General features: G+C 32.5%; 1 protein-coding gene across 3 annotated transcripts; it reads right to left on the reverse strand.

Moving 5' to 3' along the window:
* Window positions 1-14372: 14372 nt before the first annotated feature.
* LOC131077130 (probable LRR receptor-like serine/threonine-protein kinase At1g51810) lies at window positions 14373-20940 on the reverse strand. 3 transcript variants are annotated; one of them, XM_059211379.1, is made up of 14 exons: window positions 20613-20937; window positions 19463-19997; window positions 18376-18854; window positions 18153-18285; window positions 17761-17832; window positions 17390-17461; window positions 17214-17294; window positions 16945-17117; window positions 16623-16837; window positions 16123-16249; window positions 15968-16036; window positions 15679-15868; window positions 14972-15113; window positions 14373-14823 (listed from the first exon to the last, which is right to left on the reverse strand). In XM_059211379.1, the coding sequence occupies exons 1-14, from the start codon at window positions 20692-20694 to the stop codon at window positions 14536-14538; spliced, it is 2658 nt and encodes an 885-aa protein (XP_059067362.1). In that variant the 5' UTR covers window positions 20695-20937; the 3' UTR covers window positions 14373-14535. The 3 variants fall into 3 exon arrangements, with proteins under 3 accessions (XP_059067362.1, XP_059067363.1, XP_059067364.1); XM_059211380.1 differs by lacking the exon at window positions 17761-17832; XM_059211381.1 differs by lacking the exons at window positions 14373-14823; window positions 14972-15113 and adding an exon at window positions 15281-15487 and having other exon boundaries at window positions 20613-20940.
* Between the last annotated feature and the right edge of the window lie 798 nt (window positions 20941-21738).

Consider the following 21738-nt stretch of genomic DNA (forward strand, 5'->3'; position numbering starts at 1 on the left):
CATCCCAAAGATCATGATTTACGTGGTAAACAGGTATGGGGAGATCTAGTACAATTTGCAATTATATATATATATATATATATATATTTACATAATTTATATAGATCTCTCTATCTATATGTCTTCACTATTTACACATTTACATGTCTCTAGCCCATGTTTGGGGCCACTACGACACCAACTTCCACGTCGGATTACCCATCTGACACTGTGGTGAGTGCAGCTCCTCCAGTATTGGTTGTTACGAATGAGAAGATAGATTCGGTACGTTGACACTCTATATTAATTTATATATATTTAGAGATTTAATTAATTTTGTTCATCAAACTTACATTCAATATTTTAAATAAATAAATAAACATCATGTACATTTGATTTAATATCTGGATTTAATTAATTTTGTTGTACAGGTGGACATGACCATCGGGATGAGTTTACATCCAGATGGGCCATATGATCATCTTGATCCTCTTGATAGTTTTCTATAGACATCATCTGCATTTTAGGTATTTAATGTTGATTTAAATTAAAACAAATTGATACAAGTTTCAAAATCATGTTTTATTTAAAAATTAAATTAATTTGTATATTATATAATATATGTACACATGCGTGCATATGATTGACACGTGCAACTCTTTTTTAAATACCTTGTAGGATCTTGTTGATAGTGGAGTTTTTGTTGATGTCACCCCATATACTATAATGCCTAAAGGAGATGATCTGAGTCAGGTATGTATGCATATGAACATTAAAGTATCTCTAGTTCAAAATGAACATTTTAAATATAAATTAGATCTAAATTTCTATTTTAAATCATCAATTGATCCTGATCTATATGTGTGTGTGTGTGTGTGTGTGTGTGTGTGTGTGTGTGTGTGTGTGTGTGTGTGTGTGTGTGTGTGTGTGTGTGTGTGTGTGTGTGTGTGTGTGTGTGTGTACATGTACTATATATAGCATGAGATACCAGTGCCATCGACTGCCCCTATAGCACCTAGAGATACAGAGCCCTCAGTAGAGTCTAGAGGAGATGAGCCTACTCATGTACACGTATGTGCTATTGAACTTATAATTGAAAATTTTAAATTATATATATATATATATATATATATATATATATATATATATATATATATATATATATATATGAACATGAACTACGTAGAACTCTCACAAACTTGAACATTTTTATCTTGCAGAGTGGATCTTCTCCTCTTCGTCCGTGTGGCTTGAAGAGGGATCTAGATCATATTTAGGGCTTACAACCATCTTCATTTTAGGGGCTAGATTTGTTACATGTTTCATGCAGTTTATTGACATTTGATCATTCCATCCCATGGGACTTATTTATTTTGTGCACTTTGATTATATATTTCATTTTGAGCATGGAATTGATGTACATGTGTGTACATGTGTACACACTGGGACTTGTTTATTTTGCGCGTACACATGGACTTGTTTATTTTACGCATACACTTTGATTATATTTCATGTTGATCACATGTGGACTTGTTGATCATCACACATCTACACTTGATATACATATATGTAGTGCTTGTACATGTGATATATATATATATATATAAATATATATATATATATATATATATATATATATATATATATATATATATATATATATATATATATATATATATATATATATATATATATATATATATATATATATGTTTTACGTTGGAGTGTTCACTTCTCTAGTACACATACATACATGTGTTTCATGGACATTATATTTATACATATATTTATTTATTTATAATCATCTCGAGCTATATGTAAATTTCATTTATTTTTAATCTAAATCTATATATGTATGTGTATGTGTACGTACATGTTACTAAAACTAAATAAATAGATTAAAAATAAATGAAGCGAGTGCAATTGAACACATGTGTAGTATGAGCAATTGATATTTATAAAAGTTTAATCCAGTTGCATCTCTTGAATATATAATAATTTAGAGCTTCATCCACATCTCAAAATAGCAAGGGCAATTGAACACATATACACACATGAGCAATTGATATTTATAAAAATAGCACACTTGTACACATGTACATATATATCATGTATTAAAAAAAAACACTTGCAATTTTGATATTTTTCCAAATAAAACATGTGTACACACACAAATGTTGTATACATTAAAAATTTAATTCAAAGCAATTGATAATTTCTAAAATTACCATGTACATGCACACATATATACATACTAAAAGCTTAAATATAAAAAAGTTTAATCCAGGTGCATCTCTTGAATATATAATAATTTAGCTTCATCCATGCATCTAAAATTTAAAATTTTCAAGATCCACACGTATTAAATCTATATATATTAAAGTCTAACTCAATATTCTGAAATCTAAAGTATTATATAAGTTTGATCCAATCTAAGACATTAAAAGCAGTTTCAAAAGCGATCTAGATAAATTAGATCTCCACAGTTTCAAAAGCAATCTAGAGATTTTAAATTAGATCTCGACAATTAAAAGCCTAGTAACAAGATGTACCTACATGCACAAAAAAAAAAATTAATCATAATTTAATTAGAAATAATTTATTAAATGCATGTATATTAACTAAGTCAAATTTAATTAAAAATACAAAAATAAATTAAATAAGTCAAATTTAACCAAAAAAATGATGCATACATACCAATTAGGACATGTGACTTAAAAGGGGAAATTATTTAAGCAATTGAACAATTTATCATTGAAAAACATCAAATATAGAAATTGAAACTAAACATTTAACAAAAAAAATGATGCTTGCCAATTCATTGGAAATCTTGATTTAATTCTAAGGATTCATGAACTCGTTTCACATGCCACCAACAACAAAAAAATACTTTAAGATAAACCTACAACAAAAAAAATAGTTAGATATATATTATATATAGGATTTAAATCTAGGGGGGTGAATTTAAGTTAAAACTAGGACATGTGGCTTAAGGGGATCAAACTGGAAATAAGACATGTTGCTTAAAAGAGGATCATTTGAAGTAAATTATAGGATATGACTTAAGGGGAAATTAATTGATTAGGACATGACTTGGCTTAAGGGGATCAAACTAGAAATAGGACATGTGCCAGGTTAAAAGAGGATCATTTGAACTAAATTATAGGATATGGCTTAAGGGGAGATTAATTGATTAGGACATGACTCGGCTTAAGGGGATGGGTGTACAATTGGGACATGTGGCTTACGGGGATCAAACTAGAAATAAGACATGTTGCTTAAAAGATGATCATTTGAAGTAAATTATAGGACATGACTTAAGGGGAAATTAATTTATTAGGACATGACTCGGCTTAAGGGGATGGGTGTACAATTGGGACATGTGGCTTAAGGGTATCAAACTAGAAATAAGACATGTGCCTTAAAAGAGGATCCTTTGAACTAAATTATAAGACATGGATTAAGGGGAGATTAATTGATTAGGACATGACTCAGCTTAAGAGCATGGGTGTACAATTGGGACATGTGGCTTAAGGGGATCAAACTAGAAATAAGACATGTTGCTTAAAAGAGGATCATTTGAAGTAAATTATAGGACATGACTTAAGGGGAATTAATTGATTAGGACATGACTCGGCTTAAGGGGATGAGTGTACAATTGAGACATGTGGCTTAAGGGGATCAAACTAGAAATAGGACGTGTGCCTTAAAAGAGGATCATTTGAACTAAATTATAGGACATGGCTTAAGGGGAGATTGATTGATTAGGACATGACTCGGCTTAAGGGCATCGGTGTACAATTGGGACATGTGGCTTAAGGGGATCAAACTAGAAATAAGACATGTTGCTTAAAATAGGATCATTTGAAGTAAATTATAGGACATGACTTAAGGGGAAATTAATTGATTAGGACATGACTCGGCTTAAGGGGATGGGTGTACGATTGGGACATGTGGCTTAAGGGGATTAAACTAGAAATAGGACATGTGCCTTAAAAGAGGATCATTTGAAGTAAATTATAGGACATGGCATAAGGGGAGATTAATTGGTTAGGACATGGCTCGGCCTAAGGGGATGGGTGTACAATTGGGACATGTGGCTTATGGGGATCAAACTAGAAATAGGACATGTGCCTTAAAAGAGGATCATTTGAAGTAAATTATAGGGCATGGCTTAAGGGGAAATTAATTGATGAGGACATGACTTGACTTAAGGGGATGGGTGTACAATTGGGATATGTGGCTTAAGGGGATCAAAATAATAAGGACAAAAAAAATTAGAATCTAGATGGAAGTGCAAAATAGTCAAGTTCACATTTTAAATGAATTATGAAAACAGGTATATATATTTAAAAAGCATTTTATAATATCAATTTAAATCATTTCAAAAGACATACATAATTTTAAAACAAGTATATGTACCTCTATTTATTAAATACTTATTCCATTACATGTAACACAATTGTGTAAGAGCTCTCAATAAGGGGATGGACCTTTATATATCAAACAATAATATTTAAACCATCTATTTGATCAAATGGTATGTAATAAAAAGAAATTATACATGTACACAATATATACATATATACATTTAACATGTATACATACCTCTTTATTTAAATACTTATTCCATTGTACCATCTGCATCCTCTCTTTTTTCCAAAGCATCTATAATTGTCTCATGATCTTCCATAGAAATTGTCCACAACTTTTTATTACTAGGTCTGTCGCGATATCTCACTAGTTGTATATTTGTTGCAACGGTAAAATGTGAGTAATGTATTATCTTCTTATGTGTTTCATAATCTTCAAAAGCAAGCAAACCATTCTTCCTTGTCAAATATTTCCTTAGCCAAGTTCCAACAACTACCACTGAACCAATCGGATAATGAAAACCATCATCATCTTCTCGAGGATTAACTACTTTGTGTTTAGTCTCAACACATCAAGCCAACCAATATTATGTTTCCTCTTCATTGTCCTCGGGTGCAACAATGACATACACATGTCCTAGACAAACAATAAATTAATAAATTATCACAATTTAGAATCAAAAAAATATCTTTTTTAATTTACACCAAATATCAAAAAGTTTGAAACTAATTTTATTAAATGGCCAACAAAATAATAAAAAATGATTACCTTTTTGTACAAGGTCTGAAACACGATCATAATCATCTAATGCAAATAGTTCATCATTATCTTCAATTGTGTTAATCTGATCTTGTGCTTGAGTAGGAGTCAACGATCTTTGATTCCAATCTTCAACCCATTCAGTATTCTCACATACATCAGAATCACCTAAAATACAAAACTGACAAAAACATGCAAGTTCCCTTATCCATACAGTCCATGTGCTTGCATTTGAACTCTTAAATGAATGCCATTTTTCCGATCTGCTAATTGTCTCACAATCAAGTTTCGGCACAATGTTTTCCTCTTCAACTAACCAAAAGAATCATTGAATTGTAGAGTTTACACTTGATCCAGTAGATAAGGTTGTGTTGCACCAATCTACAATTGCACATGCATCTTTAAATTTTATATTATCTTCAAATTTTAATTGCTCTCTAGCAAGAATTCTTTTAACACATGCACCAGCTCCATCATGTTCTCCTTTGCCATGTCCAACTTCAAAAAAACTCCATATATGTTGGATATTATATTCCTTGTGAGCCCTGCTTAACCAATAAAACATTTGAGCATTCTTGAATTGTCCAGTACAATTATCTGACCATATAAGATGTTCTATCATTTGGATTCCTCTTTCTCTTATATTTCTATAAAATATGCTGAAACAATATTGAACAAACTCTAACGAGTGCATCCTACTATCACTCACATAGAAATGACACTCCCTAAGGATTTTTCTATCATCCTTTGTGCTATCATCTATGTGTCTATAAACAATATGAACAAAAATAGCAACTTGAGTGGAATTGTAATATTGAGATTGAATTTCCTCTCGTGGCTTAAGAGTATAGTTTTCTGCAAAGTCCACCACTGATAGTATACTTACAACTAGAAATGTATTTCTACATGTGTGAAATTGAGAATCAAGCCATCTAGCATGTTGAGAGTGTGTCGCATATTTTGGTACAATCTTACTTTTAAATTCTGACATGAATGCATGTACACTAACCTTCTCTGTGATTAAATCGACATGCTTTCCTATTTTCCCATCCTTTAAGGGATACTCAACATTCTTAAATCTTCTAACATCCACTAGTTGTTGTCCAAAATCAGATTCACTACTCTCATGCATACGTTCTACTAGTGATGAAAAATTGTCACAACTAGAACATTGTCCAGAGATACATGAATGTAAATAAAATAATTGTCCATCAGTTCTTTGACAAAATAAACTTGCTACAAATTCTTTGATTGATTCAGGTGGCATATCAAAACCACATTCCTAGATAAGCATGTTACTATGCAAAACAAAACGTATGTATCGAAAAACATCATAATAGTAATAAAATTGCACGTGCATTTTACAACAACAAGAGACTCTTTACTTGTTAATTTTCACATACCAAGGCTTGCATTTTTCAAATGATCTTTGACTTATAGTGATATTTCTAGGTAACAAAACTTCATCCAAAAATTTTCTATAAAATTCAGTTTGAGTTGTGTCTAATAGGTGTTCTGGATGAGGGTCACAAATTTTACACCCCACTCTCAACTTTAGAACATCTCTAGCATTAGATGATACCCTTGTATTATCATGCCAAAAATTTTCAACCAAAGATTTCACTTCAATATTCAATTTCATATATGACCTACAAAGTCTACCACTAAAACTCCAACTTTGGTTGATTGGATCACTTTCAATACTTTCTCTTCTTTTAGCTGCTCTAACCAATGTTTTAGGATGCATCTTTAAAATTCCACTAATGTTGCTTACCATCCTTTTATTCAAGGTTTCTTTATTCACTATGGCAGTTGCTATAGCTCATCGCGTCGCATTCTTATCTTTAGATTGAATCGTTGTACCAATAGATTCAATGGCCCTTGCAACAGTAGACATAACATGCTTGACAGATTCATCTTTTTTTTATGGTTTCACATAGATGCCTATTTTTTTCATCACTTTTCTCATTTTCCACATTCTCATCAATTGCATCATAAGTTGACATTGAATTGCAAGTTTTTTTCGGTAAAAAAATTCTTTGTATATTCTATTGGCATATGTTCTTATTTGTCTCCAAGAAATCTTACCAGGAAGATTATCCAAAACATTTTTTTCAATTTTTATAAAAAAATTTCCCTGATCTTCAGCAATTGGAGAATTTTCATTTTCACCATGTTCAAAAGGAATTTTAGTTTCAACATTCAAAATAATTTCATCTTTACCAACATGAAGGTTTTCATTTTCATGGACAATTCTATAAATCTCAACATTGGTATATCCTGCTTCTACTAAATCAGCAATATGAATATTACCTATAATCACATTATCCATGTCTTGCAGAGAAGGATTTGAAGATGTACCTGGATTTGAGGATGTTATACTTGGAATATTATTCATAATTATTTCATTCACATCATCACCATCCATAATTGCATCATCGACCTCCATCTGATCCCCCAAGGCATCATCTTGAATGTTTGTCTCTTCCATTGTTGTGGATCCAGAAGCATCGAGATTATTCATTTGTCAAATCATCATTCTTCTATCCCTTTGACATTTGGCCTCCTCTCGATCTTCTTGAATTTACTTGATGGTCAACTTCCTCCTTTGTTTCTTCTTCTGATGTTGTTTAGACCCCATGACTAAAAACTTATGCAATAAATGCCACCTTCAAAAAATGGATCTAAAATTGCAACCAAAAAGCATCCAAAGGACAACTAGATCATAATATATCATGTAAAAACTTGCACATTTGAATCGACATGTTTTACTATGTTAAATGATCATATATTTATACAATTCCAAAAAAAAAAATTAATGGTAAAACCAAACGGGATCCCGTTTTAATTTGAAACGAGATCTCGTTTGTTTTTTTTAAAAATAATTTGCAATAAAGAACAAGATCTCATTTTCAACACGAGGTCCCATTCTCAACAAGGGATCCCGTTTGTAAAAAAGATTTGTGTGGGGCCCATTTGTAGGTTCAGAATTAGGCTTGGTAAATGGTTCGGAAAGCCGAACCTGAGACTCGGAACTAGTTTGACCTGCAACTTCAAGCCTAAATCAAGCTTCATACAAAAAAAATGACTTCAAAAATATATCTAAACACCTAATTTACAAAATTGTTTTAAACAATAAAAACCCATTATAGTACACACTGTCTAGATTCCAAATATATAATTTTTTAAGAGAATGGATTAATATTTTTAATTTTTAAATAATTTCTAATGAAAGAGATCCATAAACTTGAAATAACATGGTTTTTTAAAATTTTAATAACTTTTTGTCTTTAAGTTTTTTGAAAAAAAAATTATATGGCATCAAACTACAGACAAATCTATATAGTTTAAAAAAAAAAATTAAAAAATGTTAAGTTTAGGTCAAATTATGCTTGCCGTACATGCTTGCCGTACATCATGTCTAGGGTTTGCATGTGAGAGATGTGTGATAGAAAAGGTTATGTGCGATCATTGTAGAGTAGATTAGGCCTGTGTGAAGAGATAGAGTGTGGAGATATTGAAGACTAGAGTAATGCTGAAATCCATTAACAATGAGCCGACAAGGATCTAATTAAGCATACTCTGCTATTGTCTAGATCATTCACTTGTTGATTACTAATATCTTCGACAAGTCTGAAACCCTTAACTGGGTAGGCCTAGCAAAGCCTTTGTAAATCCTCTAACAAGGTGGTTCACAATCATGGATCTGGAATCCTCTAACAAGGTAGTCTTTAACAAGACTTATCTCCTAACAGAGATCTAGATTTCTAACAGGATCTGTTCTGGTGAAGAACATTGTATGACCTTAACCAGTCTAGTTTCTATTATGTAGATAGTTACTTGTGAGTTTCTGCTCATCGTGGTTTTTCCCATTTGGGTTTCCACATCAAACATCTTGTGTTATGGTGATTGTGCTCTTGTGGGTGAATGCTTTGTTTTCTATTTGGTTTGCATTTATCTTAACCGGTTTATTAGTGAATCTGTTGTATCGGTTATTTGCTAAACTATTTAAAAGTTTTTTTACAGTATGTTTTGGTATACTAATTCACCCCCCCCCCCCCCCCTCTTAGTATTCATCAGTATGAAAGTAGATTATTTTGGCATTATGATGATATGATTATAAAAATGCAGATCATTCTGGCATTATTAAGGTATGATGTATGAAAAGTCGATGATTTGGTTGAAAAAGAGGGGGTTTAAATAGGATTTGGGAAGAATGTGAAGGGTTCTCAAAATACAACACTTGTCCCTAAGGACAAGTGACACACCTAAAGATGTCGTGTGGAATAAGATTCCACACTTGTCCTCAAAGAGGAAAATTGGCTTAAGACGGAAGACAAGTGTCCCAAAGGAGGGACACATGTCTTGGGGAGGATTGACATGTGACACATGCCTTTTGGGGGAGTAACCACCCAAAAATAGAATATTTTCCAATATTTTGAAATTAGGTCTGAATGTGCACACATGTGGGGAGGTTAGAAGGGATAGGATAGGGTTGGTTAGGAGGTTTGGAGGAAGACTAAGATAGGATTAGGTTAGAAGGAGAGGTTTGGGTAGTTGGTTAGAATGTAGGAGACATGTGACTAATTTAAACAATTATTTAATTGTTTAAATGGGGTGAGGGTAATCAATTGATTTAAAATTAATTAATTAATGGGATGGAAAAGGGATCATTAATTAATTAATGGGATAGGATGAATTCAAAGGGGTTGGAAGAGGATAATTAATTAATTAGATTAATTAATTCAAGGAATGGGCTAATTGATAAAGACATTTAATTAACTAAATGGCTAAAGGAAATAAATTTAACTAAATTGATTAGCCAAATTTAAGTGTCTACAATAACTTGTATGAAAAAGAAAATCCACTCATCCAAATTGAATGCATCAACATCTCCTTACAGTCTAGATAACAAAATCATTTTCAACTATCTCTCCTTTCATGAAGCATTGAATTTTTCTTGTTTGATACTTGACTTGTCATATACTATATCATGAAACATTGAATCTTTCTTGTTTTATTTTACTTGATCAGGCATTGAATATTGCAAGATTTATTTCTACTAGTAGACATTCATTATTTTGAGGTTTTCTCATGATGTCATTCCATGCCCAGTAGAATTTTCTATAATAAAACTTCTATGCCATTCCTTTTGTGTCATGAATATTTAATCTTTCCCACTTGGTGTCATTTAGTGCTCTGAAACTTAAATGCCATTCATTAAGTATAATAAACATTTTTAATCATTTCATATCTATTTTCCTCATTCAAGCATTTATTTTTCCTATATTTCAGTTCTATTATATTTCTACTTATAGGCATTTATTATTGTCTTGTGTATAAAGGTTATGGATTAAAGAAGAGCTAGCCAAATATAATGATACAAATGTCTCATTTATTTGTGCATTTTAGGGTATTATTTATGCCAATTCTATTTTGTGTTGTTAATTAATTTGAATAATCATGTCCTTGCCTTGTTGGAACTAGTGACTCATTTAAAGGCTTTGTAATGTGTGGCCTCTCCAATGCTCTTCATTAGATACTCTATCATATCTACCCCCACCCCTACTATGTGTTGATTCCTGCTCTCATTTCAACTTGTTTTCATGTATTGCTAGTCTTGCCCGCTCTAAATCCCAAGCATTGTGTATTGAGCATAAACCATTTGTACTTTTCCATTTTTTGATTGTTTTTGTTTCTTATGATTATGAGTTGTTTTTAGTGTTAAATAAATCCTTTTGAATCACAAATTGTTGCACACATGTTGTTTCCATAGTTCAGGACACTTGATCTCCTCCTATTGAGGAAATTTAATCTTCTCAAATTGAGGACACTATTTCTACTTCCAAGTTCAGTAATGCTTCTTTGACAACTTCTAGTGGTTCAATGCTACAAGCTTTTCATCGTCTTCTTGAGATGGCTCATTCGGACACATTTCTACCAAACATTGCATCTTATTTTTGTAGAGTCCCAGATTGTAGTCTTGGAGGACACTATTGAGGACATTCATCTCCTCTTTCATGATTCCTATGGAGTTGCATCATCTTTCAATGTTATGGGCGCATCTTTACACCCTCTTATTCTCTCTTTGCCTATTTTTACTTATGTTGTGGCAATACCAAATTCTCATTAGTCTAGCTATCACCATACATCCATGGTCATTGTACCTAAGTCTTCTATGATACCTTATTCATCCTATAAAAAATTGTCACACTTTGACATTGGCATAGAGATTCTTGAGTAGCATTTGGAGGGCTCATCATTATCTTTGAGCTATGATCTGCATTGGTCTCCATCCCATTCTAGATTGTCATCTTCATCATTGTTTCCCTAAACACTTGATTTGACTATGGTACCTTTCAACATCGACATGGATAAACTTGTGAAAATTCTTAAAGGCTTTATTCATCTTGAGTTTTCTTTCCTCATATTCCTTTCAGAAGTGGGAAGATAAATTGCATACTTCTTCAATACCATTTCTTCCTCAGGGGAGAAATGTTGTTCATTGAGCTTGGATTAGCTTCAACTCATTTTCAAGCATCTACTATTATTGTAGGAGATTCTGCATTGAGGGGGGGTTGCATTGTGTCACTCCTCTCATATGGGAAGGATTTTTTTCTTACATATTGTACTTGGATACCTTATTAGGCTTTGATGTATGGACCCACTTTTCTCCTCACCTAAGCTAGGCTTAAGGAGGATTATTGGTGTGTGTTAATCCTTCTTAGGTGGCTACTTAGGTGGCATGGTAGGTAGGGAATCTCACCTATATATGCACCTCTCTCCTACACACTCATTATCCTCAATATAATACATGAATCATCCTTTTTGTTTTGCATTTTGTCTATCATTTGTTGTTTCTACTTGCCTAGTGTTCCTAACAATTCTCACAATAAGTAGTGTATACAAGGCATATTTTATTATGAAAGTTGGCAAATAACATAACCAAATCGAGTTTACATACATGCATTCCTAGGATATGACCATTAGTCTCATATTATGCATCCATTATCCTATTGTAATGCTAGGAAATAGGATTCACAAGTTTATGCATGCAAGCTAGGAATTAAATCTATCTCCACTAATTACATTTGGAAGGAGAATGGATCCACTTCGCTCAATCTCAAATATGTTTGAAACAGACTGAGAACAAGGTGAATTCAACACTCATTGGGTTGGGAGTTGAAAATGAGCTATTGAAAGATATAAATTGAATGCAAGATATAGGGATAGAGATGTGAAACTAATAGTAATCAGCATGCACTGATAGTCTCAGATCAAATATGTAGATATAAAGTATTGATTTGGAAAGAGGAAGTTGAGAGGAACCTATGTTTGAAATATGGATTTGAGAATGCCGGACGATTTTGCTTGGGCACCCTTATCCATGAGCTCGGATGCAAACAACAGATATGTTTTTAGGATTAGGATGTTGGTCTGAGTGTTTCCTTAAAGTTTCATCAGGAAAGTATCAGACAAATTCACCTCGGGTGACCTTGTCCTCCAATTTATGCCTCTACAAAAGTTGAATTTGTGTCTTTGTCTACTCTTCCTAAATCTATAAATGTTATCTTTTGAATTTTTCACCTTTACATAATAGAAGAAAAATTGTGTTGTTGATAGGGGTTTGCCTAGGTCAAACATAGTGTTTGGAATTAAACAGGTATAACTGAATAGAAATTGAAATGGAAAGCATGCCTTTAAAAGGTCAAAGGCTAGATCTGGAATTGAAATGTTGAAATTGGAATGTTATACCTTTATGAATCTCCTTTGTGTTGAAGTCTTCATAAAGATGTTATCATGTAAGAATGTAGAGATGTCTTCATAATATCTTGATCATGGATGTCATCTTGTTTGCTTGCAATTTAAATACTTGACCTCTCCTTCACTGCCTTGATAGTACTTGATTACTTGCTCACTTGAACATGAATTTGAACTTGAGAGATAATGTGGAGAGATGTAAGATGGATGTTTCAAATGAGGGGGTAAGGCTTTCTTTTATACCTCACCTCATGAAACGTGTTTGAATTTTCAAAGCAGGTCGATATGGAAAAGGATTTCCCACCTACATTTTTCAACCATTCAAGGGTCCAAATTGGACCCCTTTATGGTGGATAAGGGTGCCCAGGGTTCCATTGTCCAGTATCAAGGTTGAACAAAGAACAAGACAACAAGATGAAAATGATTTTGGCAATTTGAAGTTTGTGTGAGCAAAATCAGGTATAATCAGAGCACATAAGGCTAAAATGCTAAAGTGAGGCCTCAGTGAGCATGAAATTGTATAGGGATACAATTTACAATGCTACACCTATGTTATTTTCATAATTTTTGAAATAACTCCTAGATTTCCAAATTAAAATGTAAAATTGGGTTCTTACATGAAATCCCTCTTACTCAATGTGATGACTTCAAGATGAAAAAAATGTTAGCTTGTGTGCTAGCTATTGTATCTAAGGAAAAACACTAACTCATTTGAAATAGAGAAAGAGATATATAAAATATAGAGATTAGGAGACCATCATTTATTACATCATCACAAGTACTTGACCACATCAACATGCTATCAACACTTAAGGAATATTGATGACTTCTTCTTGTCTTTAATATTTTTTTTGATAATTGAATTGGCCTATCTAGGGGTTTGTCTATGGGATACTATATTTGATTAGAAAATTCCCCAAAAAGCAATTATCAGTTAGTTGTTGTAGGCTATGGATAGCAAGTTGAGTAGATTCTATGCAACTAAATCATCAAAGTTCACAGTTCTAGATCAAGACTAGATTTTATGCAAGGTCAATTTTGTACTTGTGGACATCAATTTCGTAGTCACAAAAGTGCTCTAGAATAAAACAATTTAAAAGTAATTATTTTTGCAAGCACCTTATAGGTCCTCATTTTTTGAAATATTCGAAAATCAATTTCAAACCTAGTGGTACGTACACATTAATAATATTTTAAAGACAATGTTGATGAAAAGATAAGAAATATTACAAAATTTTTTTTGAAATGGCGAAGAAATATGTAGCTACAATGCAAGTGTAAGAACAAATAGATCAATAAATATGGTATATGTGATAATAATTAAAACTATAACTTTAAAAATTAAAGCTTTTACATTTTTAATAGTCACAACTTGTGAATCATATAAAATGTTAGCAATAAAAAGGAGGGTGATAAAATATTGATCCCATACTTCTATCAAAAGGCAAGCCATGGATGTCAAAAGTTATAAATTTTTAATTGGACAATATATATGTGTGTGTGTGTGTGTGTGTAAAAATGTTAATTTTCTTTACAAAAGGTTATTATAGGCTATTGATGTGAATAAAACGAAATAAGCCACAATAGAGGTAGGATTTCATTACTGCTATTTTGGTTTCTTGTGAGTGTTCCCCTGCCCATTTTGTAACATCTTCCTCTACCTCATCTACCAATTGAATATAATGATACATCTGAGTCCACATTATGAGAGCTTTGTAAAGAAGGATGAGAATGAGAGGATGCAATTTCATGGAATTCCACGTTTGAGTAGTGATGTGCTTCCTTTAATTCTAACACCACCTCATTCATTGTAGGCCTATTCTTTGATTGAGGTGAAGTACAAACCATTGCCAAATTTGCCACTTTCAACATTGCATCTTTATCATAATTTCCATGTAAATTAGGATCTGCAATGTTCTCTATGTCATCCTTTAATAAGGATGCCCTTACCTGACATAAACAACCACTTATAATTTAGTATCAACAATCAAATTTTAAGATTAGATATTTTGAGTTTTCAAAGTCTATAACAATGAAAACAAAATTCTAAGTATTCTAAGTTTAGTTTGAGATTTTAAAAAAAAATCTTTATTATTACCCAATTAGTGATTTGTATGTGTTCACTGTTAGATGTTGAATCATCTACAAAGTGAGGATGTTTTCCACTAATAATCTCCATCAAAACAACTCCAAAGCTATAAACATCACTCTTTTCTGTCAATCGATTTGTAGTATAATATCTGTAGAAAACCAACTAGTAAGTCTATTTTACCAATATATTTAAAAAAACAAAAAGATATCAACCATCCTATAAAAGAAATTCTCAATCTTCTATTTAGATTGTTGATAACCTTGTAAGAAATCTGAAATTATCAAACTCCTCTCTTAACGATTCAAAGCATAAATGACCTTTAAAAAAGCCGTTAACCTCTTCTTTGAAATGGCCAAGGGATAAGTGACTTGATCAAATTACTTCGGTATAAGATTTAGGACATCTAGCAGCTCAACACCTCCTTATTTATGCACATCCTTAATGGGGAAGAAATTCAGATGTTATAAATAGACTCGTATACTGAGATTATGCATTGCTAATGCAGCTATCTGAGACCCTTTCCTGCACGAGTTTGTTCCTGGTTAATTCCCTTTTTCAAAGGTAACTGGGTGTGAGATAAACAGGGTAGGGGGAAGGTTCTCTACATCATACTTGAATTGATGGACTGTAAGAGTTGAAGGATTAAAAACCTTTAAATAATTCAAATATATAATTGAATTGAGTATCAATAAAGAAAAGAAAAGCATATTTACTCTGGATCTAGATATCCAATGGTACCCTTTACAAGGGTGGATACGTGTGTAGCTCCATCCAATGGTCCCATCCTTGACAACCCAAAATCTGCTATTTTTGCTTCCATTTGGTCATTCAACAAAATATTGGAGCTCTTTACATCTCTGTGAATAATGCTTGGCTTGCATCCTACATGTAGATATTCCAATCCTGCCAAAAAGTTAACCAAGAATTAGACCCCATGATCTTTTTCAAGATTAGCACCGAGCTTTTTAGTTTTCTTCCCATTCTACGGTATTTATTTCTAACCTTGAGCAGCATCTAATGCAATGTTGAGTCTTCTTTCCCAGCCCAGATAATTTCTTGAAGAAGTTTGACCTGAAACCAAGCAACGTAGGCCTTTGATTAAGCAACCAGAAAACATTCCTCTAAATCATAAAATTTTGCAGTGTTGCGAAGCATACCATCCAGAAAATGTCGCAGGTCTCCAATGGACATGTATTCATATACAAGAACCAAATTTTGTTCCTCTTCGCAGTAACCCATAAATTTTATGAGATTCTTATGGTGTAATTTGTAGAGAATTTCTACCTGCAGCAATTGTTCTTAGTTTCGATCATTATGATCAAAGACATTAAAGATTTTATTGTTGCTGTTTTTGGATTTGAAGGTGTGAATTTTTTTACATCAATGTTTCAGATCAGACTCTCTGATCCATCCTGAATATGTTAGAGATTTCTAATATCTCATGTGATAGATCATGGATGGAATGTGATCGAAAATATTAATGTAAAAAAAATCACATAATCAAATTCAACTGACAACTGACAATAAAAATCTCATTATTTGTAGAAATCTTGTAACATTAAAGATTCTAAACTTCATTAGTTCTAGTTTTTATTGGAGAGACTAAAGTTCTCAAGTTTTAAATATACAATGGGTATGAATGAGTCCTTGGTTATACCTCTGTGGAAAACTGTGTGGCACCCTTATGTGATTTATCAGACAAGATTTTGACGGCCACATCCTTGTCTTGAAGACAACCAAGATAAACAGATCCATATCCTCCTTTTCCAATCTCCGTCTGAAAGTTGCTAGTCATAGCTCTTACCTCTATGAAACTGAATGATCGACATCCATCAAAATTGTCAAGATTTAAATGTCCTGTTTCAGTTTTCCCTGCATTTTGTCCCTTTCAGTACAAGAATATGTTTCATTTTATCAAAATGAAAATCCACAAGTAAAGAGCAAAATGTCAAAGGGGATTATGATTTACGGTGACTTGCCTTTTCGAATTTTTCTGCTTGATTTAATTTTTATAAAGATTAATAATGCAGTAAAGGATATAAGTATTGCAATTCCTGCCACTATTAACCAAACAAATAGTGTTTTACTACTCTTTCCTTTTCGGCCATCCTTGCAAATGCCTACTTGGCAAAGTTTTTCATTGCCATAAACACTGCAAAATTTAACAGAATTATTACATGATAGGAATCTTATCATACGAACAACATAATTACTGATTGATTTACATTTTAAGAAAAGAAAAACTTGCCTCAGAATGAGTTTTCCACGTTGCTTTTGTTCAGACAGACCAATTGGCACTGATCCGTTTAAGTCATTGTCTGCCAAATTCCTGTATCTCAAAAAGAAAATTTCTCACAATACTGTAGATAATCTAAATAATATAGCACGAGTTAGAAATACCCAGATGCATATGTTTCAACTCACAGTTGTTTAAGATTGGAGAGAGTAGCCAGAGCCTCTGGTATTGAACCACTCAAATTATTTCTTGCCAAGTCCCTGCAATCAGGAATAAGGACACAGTTTTTGGTCATTTTGACAGCTGGGCTTAATCAACACACACTAAGTATTGACTTCATATTTTTTCTGTCATATACTTAGTTTGTGTTGTTTTATGTGGATCGCGACATGCTTTTAATGGTGGTAATAGAATGAAAAGGCATTAAAAGCGAGGTTCACATGAAACAGCACACACTAAATCTATGCTTAGTGTGTGTTGTTTAAGCCCAATCCTATATTGACTTTGAACAAGGTAAAAATGATAAAAAACAGGTGAGTAGTAAGGATTTGTGACTGACAACTTAACAAGAGCAGAGAGATTGAAAAAGCTTGGAGGTATGGTTCCATTCAGATGCCTGTTGGGTAGTGTCCTGTACATTCAATTCATTGTTAATTGAAGTTTGATGGTAATAGAGAGGCGTATGCATAAAATGTAACTAAACTGCATCAAAAATAAAGATGAAAAAAATAAAAATGTTCACAGATCCAACAAAATCTGAACAACTAAAATAAAATGAAATAAAAATTATCAAGATATTTAAGTGAAAAAATTTATTTTGAAAAAATCTAAACAATAGACAATCAAATCAACATACTAATCAAGATACTAATTCTTCCCTTAAAAGACATAGTATCACATAAACATTCTTAACACCATTAAATGAAGGCAAATGTTTAGGGAGAGACTTACACTGCAATAATCCTTGGTGAGGAGTCTTGATTGCAATCCACCCAATCCCAACTATATTTCTGTGGTTGACACGGATCACCCATCCACTCTTTCTCCAGATTGAAGTGCCTCACAATGTCAGCAATGGCATTCACTGTAAAACTAACAGATGTTTTAGTATGCAATCAAATTTACACATTTTTCCTACATATATAACTATTAAATAATTTTCAGCAATACAAACCATCTTCACTTTTAGTTCCATTGTTGGGTAGCCTCCTATATTGGTAGATATCCAGAGCATTAATAATTGCACCCACGCTCGATCGATTGGTAGGGTCAAGAGAAAATTGGACGTTTTCCAAGCTATCAGCGTTGATGGGTCCATACTTGACGACAATCGAATCGAGGTAGCTATGTAATGTAACAGGAGACTGGTATGAATATCCATTGATACTTATATTGAACTCCCTTATTGCATTAACGTCAAGTTCTTCTACTTCAGCAAAGCACATCAAAAAATAGTATTCACCAATTTCTGGAACTCTCCAATTCCATCTAATATTTCCCACGCTCTTGTTGCTGCTCACCAAGGCGGTTTCTAACACAGCTGATGGTATTTGGAACTCCTCTGTTGAAGAAATGGAATTTACGGTGTTCCTATAATCCGTATCATATATTTCTCCCTTGACCCATAGCCTATCAAATTGATCATCTGGATATCTGCACAAAACCACTTTGAAGTCAATAGTTATTTATATATTATACGATGCATTTACACACATATATATACACACTACATATTCCTTTAGAATAGTAGGCCCTGGCTAAGAATTGTAAGGGCCCTCATATCTAAATTGACATGGGTTTAGGCAGGAAAGCTGGCCCACAAGAAATGGTCTTGGATGCAACTTTGTCGTTCAGGTATATATATATGAACTGTCATTTGACGTTTAGTGTTCAAACCCATGTCAGATCATTGAGCTCACAGGTTTGAACAGTGAAGTGTGGGGATTGATGGTCTCAAATTAATTGATTAAAATGTTAGGGTTTCATTATGGAGACCCAAGTTCAACTCTTGATAAGGTCTAAAGTGAAATTCTAAGTTGTGACTTTGGTCTTCCATGATTGGCTTGTTGTATGAAGATGGTTTCTAAATAAATGTGATTTTTATGTAGTGACTCTTGATCTGAATGAAGTGAGGTCACAAAAAGGGCTAGTACAATAGAACATCTGAAATGCCTGATTCTCCTTTTATTTAAGTGTTGATTCTATGCTTGATATATTTATTTTCCAAGTAAACTAGTAAAAATTATAGATAAAGAAACTACCTTATAATAGGGTTTTCTGACAATTTTCCATAATCCATGTGTACTCTGCTGATTAAAGAGAGATATTGTCCTACAAACTCATACATAGCTGGCATGAGCAGGCGTAATTCCAAGGTTGAAATGAAAGGAACATGATCCGTACTGCGAGCAAGACACACATTAATGGAGGGACCTCTTGCCATGGCGTTTATTCCGTTGCAAAAGGTCTTGGTAGTATTGTTTATTACAACAGTGGCCCAAAAATTGGCGTCAACCAGCAATTCAAATTGTGGTTGTGACTCACGGCCATCATAGTTACCATATAAGAAACACGCGCGGATTAAGTATTTTATTCCCCGCACAGCAGGTAAATTGTAGCAATTTCGCTTGCCTTGAGGAAAACAGCGAAGATGTTTCATTGGCTGGTCCACCTCTGACTGATCAGTCAAAATGATTCTTTTTTCACCTGAATTAATGTATTGTTCATCTGAGGTCCAGCTAATGCCACGGGCATCATTATATCCACCTACTGCGCCACAGTCCAGGCTGATGAATTCTGCACATACAAAATCCTCATATCTAAATTCAGAAAGCTCATAGGAGATTTGAATATTTGAATATTTCACTTTGCTTGCCTAATTGCAAACTAAATAAAAACCAGCAGTTTCAATATTTTGAAAACAAAATTTATAATATTTGGAAACAAAGTTTTAAATTAAGTGTATGTAAAATAAAATATTATTTTCAAATTATTTTAAATTTATCATATTGATGACATCAGAAAGTTTATAAGGGATGAGGATAGGATTATATTGTGGGAGATTTTCTGGATATCTCAGTCTATAATTTATTGAAAGAATGTAAGTTACATAAGAGATCGCGGTTAAAAAAATTGCAAGAAAAAATGATCAACAACAGAAAAAACTAAAAATTTGTTTTTAATAAAAAAAAACTGAATAATTCAAGATTTGATATAAAATCTCTATCAAAAAAAATTATATATATATATATAATTCTAATAATACTTTCACAAACATATATGATAATCAAACAAAACAAAAATAATTACAGTAAAAGGTGTTAGTTGTACAGAGATAAATTCTGGGGTTAGTTGTACAGAGATATAAATTCTTCTAATGTGAAGGGAAAACAATTGTAATGAATATCTAACCTGGTTGTACATGCAGAACGCTGCAGATTGAAAGAACCAACAGAAGATTGAAGGTAACTGTCTTTAAAATTGCTCCGTCCATTCCAATTACAATGGGATTGCTTTCCAACCCACCAATCTATGATTGATCTTCAATGATTGCTCCGTCAAATAGGCCAATATGAGTGCAGATTATTGAATGTCTGAGTTAGCTGTTTTTTTGCTCTTTTAATTTCTTTTCTAGGTTTGTTGTTTTGTTGATGTTTTAGGTTTTGTTTTTGCTGTCTAGTTGTTCTTGGTATTTCATTGCACTTAATGCTATATCTTTCTCTTTGTAAAAGGTTCTGGACCTTTCAAAACCCTATTTATCTTAATAAAAAATATTTAACATCGAAACACAAGTCAAAACAACTTTATCTATCTGAAAAAAAAGAGACCAAGCTAAGAAATTATTTGTGGCTAGAAGTCTCTATAGTATTTTAAATTATGAAACAAGGAACACAGATTTATCTTTGCAAGTGGGTCCACAATGGGTGTGAAATTTACATGGTATATATCTACAAGGGAGTAGATATAATAAAGCTGGAGCAATGGAAGGTAGTCAATGCCTTGTTGTAGATATTTATATGGTAGCAAATTCAATCTCAATAAAAAAAAAAAAGGTCTCATTATTTGATAGAGATATGTTAAGAATCTCATCTCATATATTTTTTTTTCCGTGAAACATCACTAAATTCAATGACTTTGGAGACTCAATTATTTGATTTGTGTTGACTATTATTATTTGTCCCTCTCAAGCTAGTTGACATAGCTTTGATTATTAATTAATCAACCAATATAATAAAAGTTATTTTTTATTTAAATTTTTTAAAAATATGTTCTATTATCAATCCTTTGAAAGATAGTTGTATGAATGATTTGTTTCATGTTTTGATTGGCTTAAATTACATAATTTGCTCTCAACCTGCATTTTCTTGTGATGACAATGAAATGGAGGAGGAAAGTAAGTACTCCACTACCATCCACAATTTCATGTAAACAAAACTTTATAATTACAATAGTTAGTACTTTATTATCAATCTCACTATCTTTTCTATTATTTTTTTGGTAATTGTAATTTTGAATGAATTAATATGTAATTATAATC

The sequence above is a fragment of the Cryptomeria japonica genome, chromosome 9 (genome assembly GCF_030272615.1).
Source record: "Cryptomeria japonica chromosome 9, Sugi_1.0, whole genome shotgun sequence".
Lineage (NCBI taxonomy): Eukaryota > Viridiplantae > Streptophyta > Pinopsida > Cupressales > Cupressaceae > Cryptomeria > Cryptomeria japonica.

Excerpts from the sequence above, each read along its gene's own strand:
- LOC131077130 (XM_059211379.1), bottom strand. The coding sequence starts at position 20,694 with ATGGACGGAGCAATTTTAAAGACAGTTACCTTCAATCTTCTGTTGGTT. Across the intron at positions 19,998-20,612 it reads CGTTCTGCATGTACAACCAG|AATTCATCAGCCTGGACTGT; the intron begins GTTAGATATTCA and ends TTGTATGTGCAG. Across the intron at positions 15,114-15,678 it reads ATTGGATATCTAGATCCAGA|ATATTATACTACAAATCGAT; the intron begins GTAAATATGCTT and ends GGTTTTCTACAG.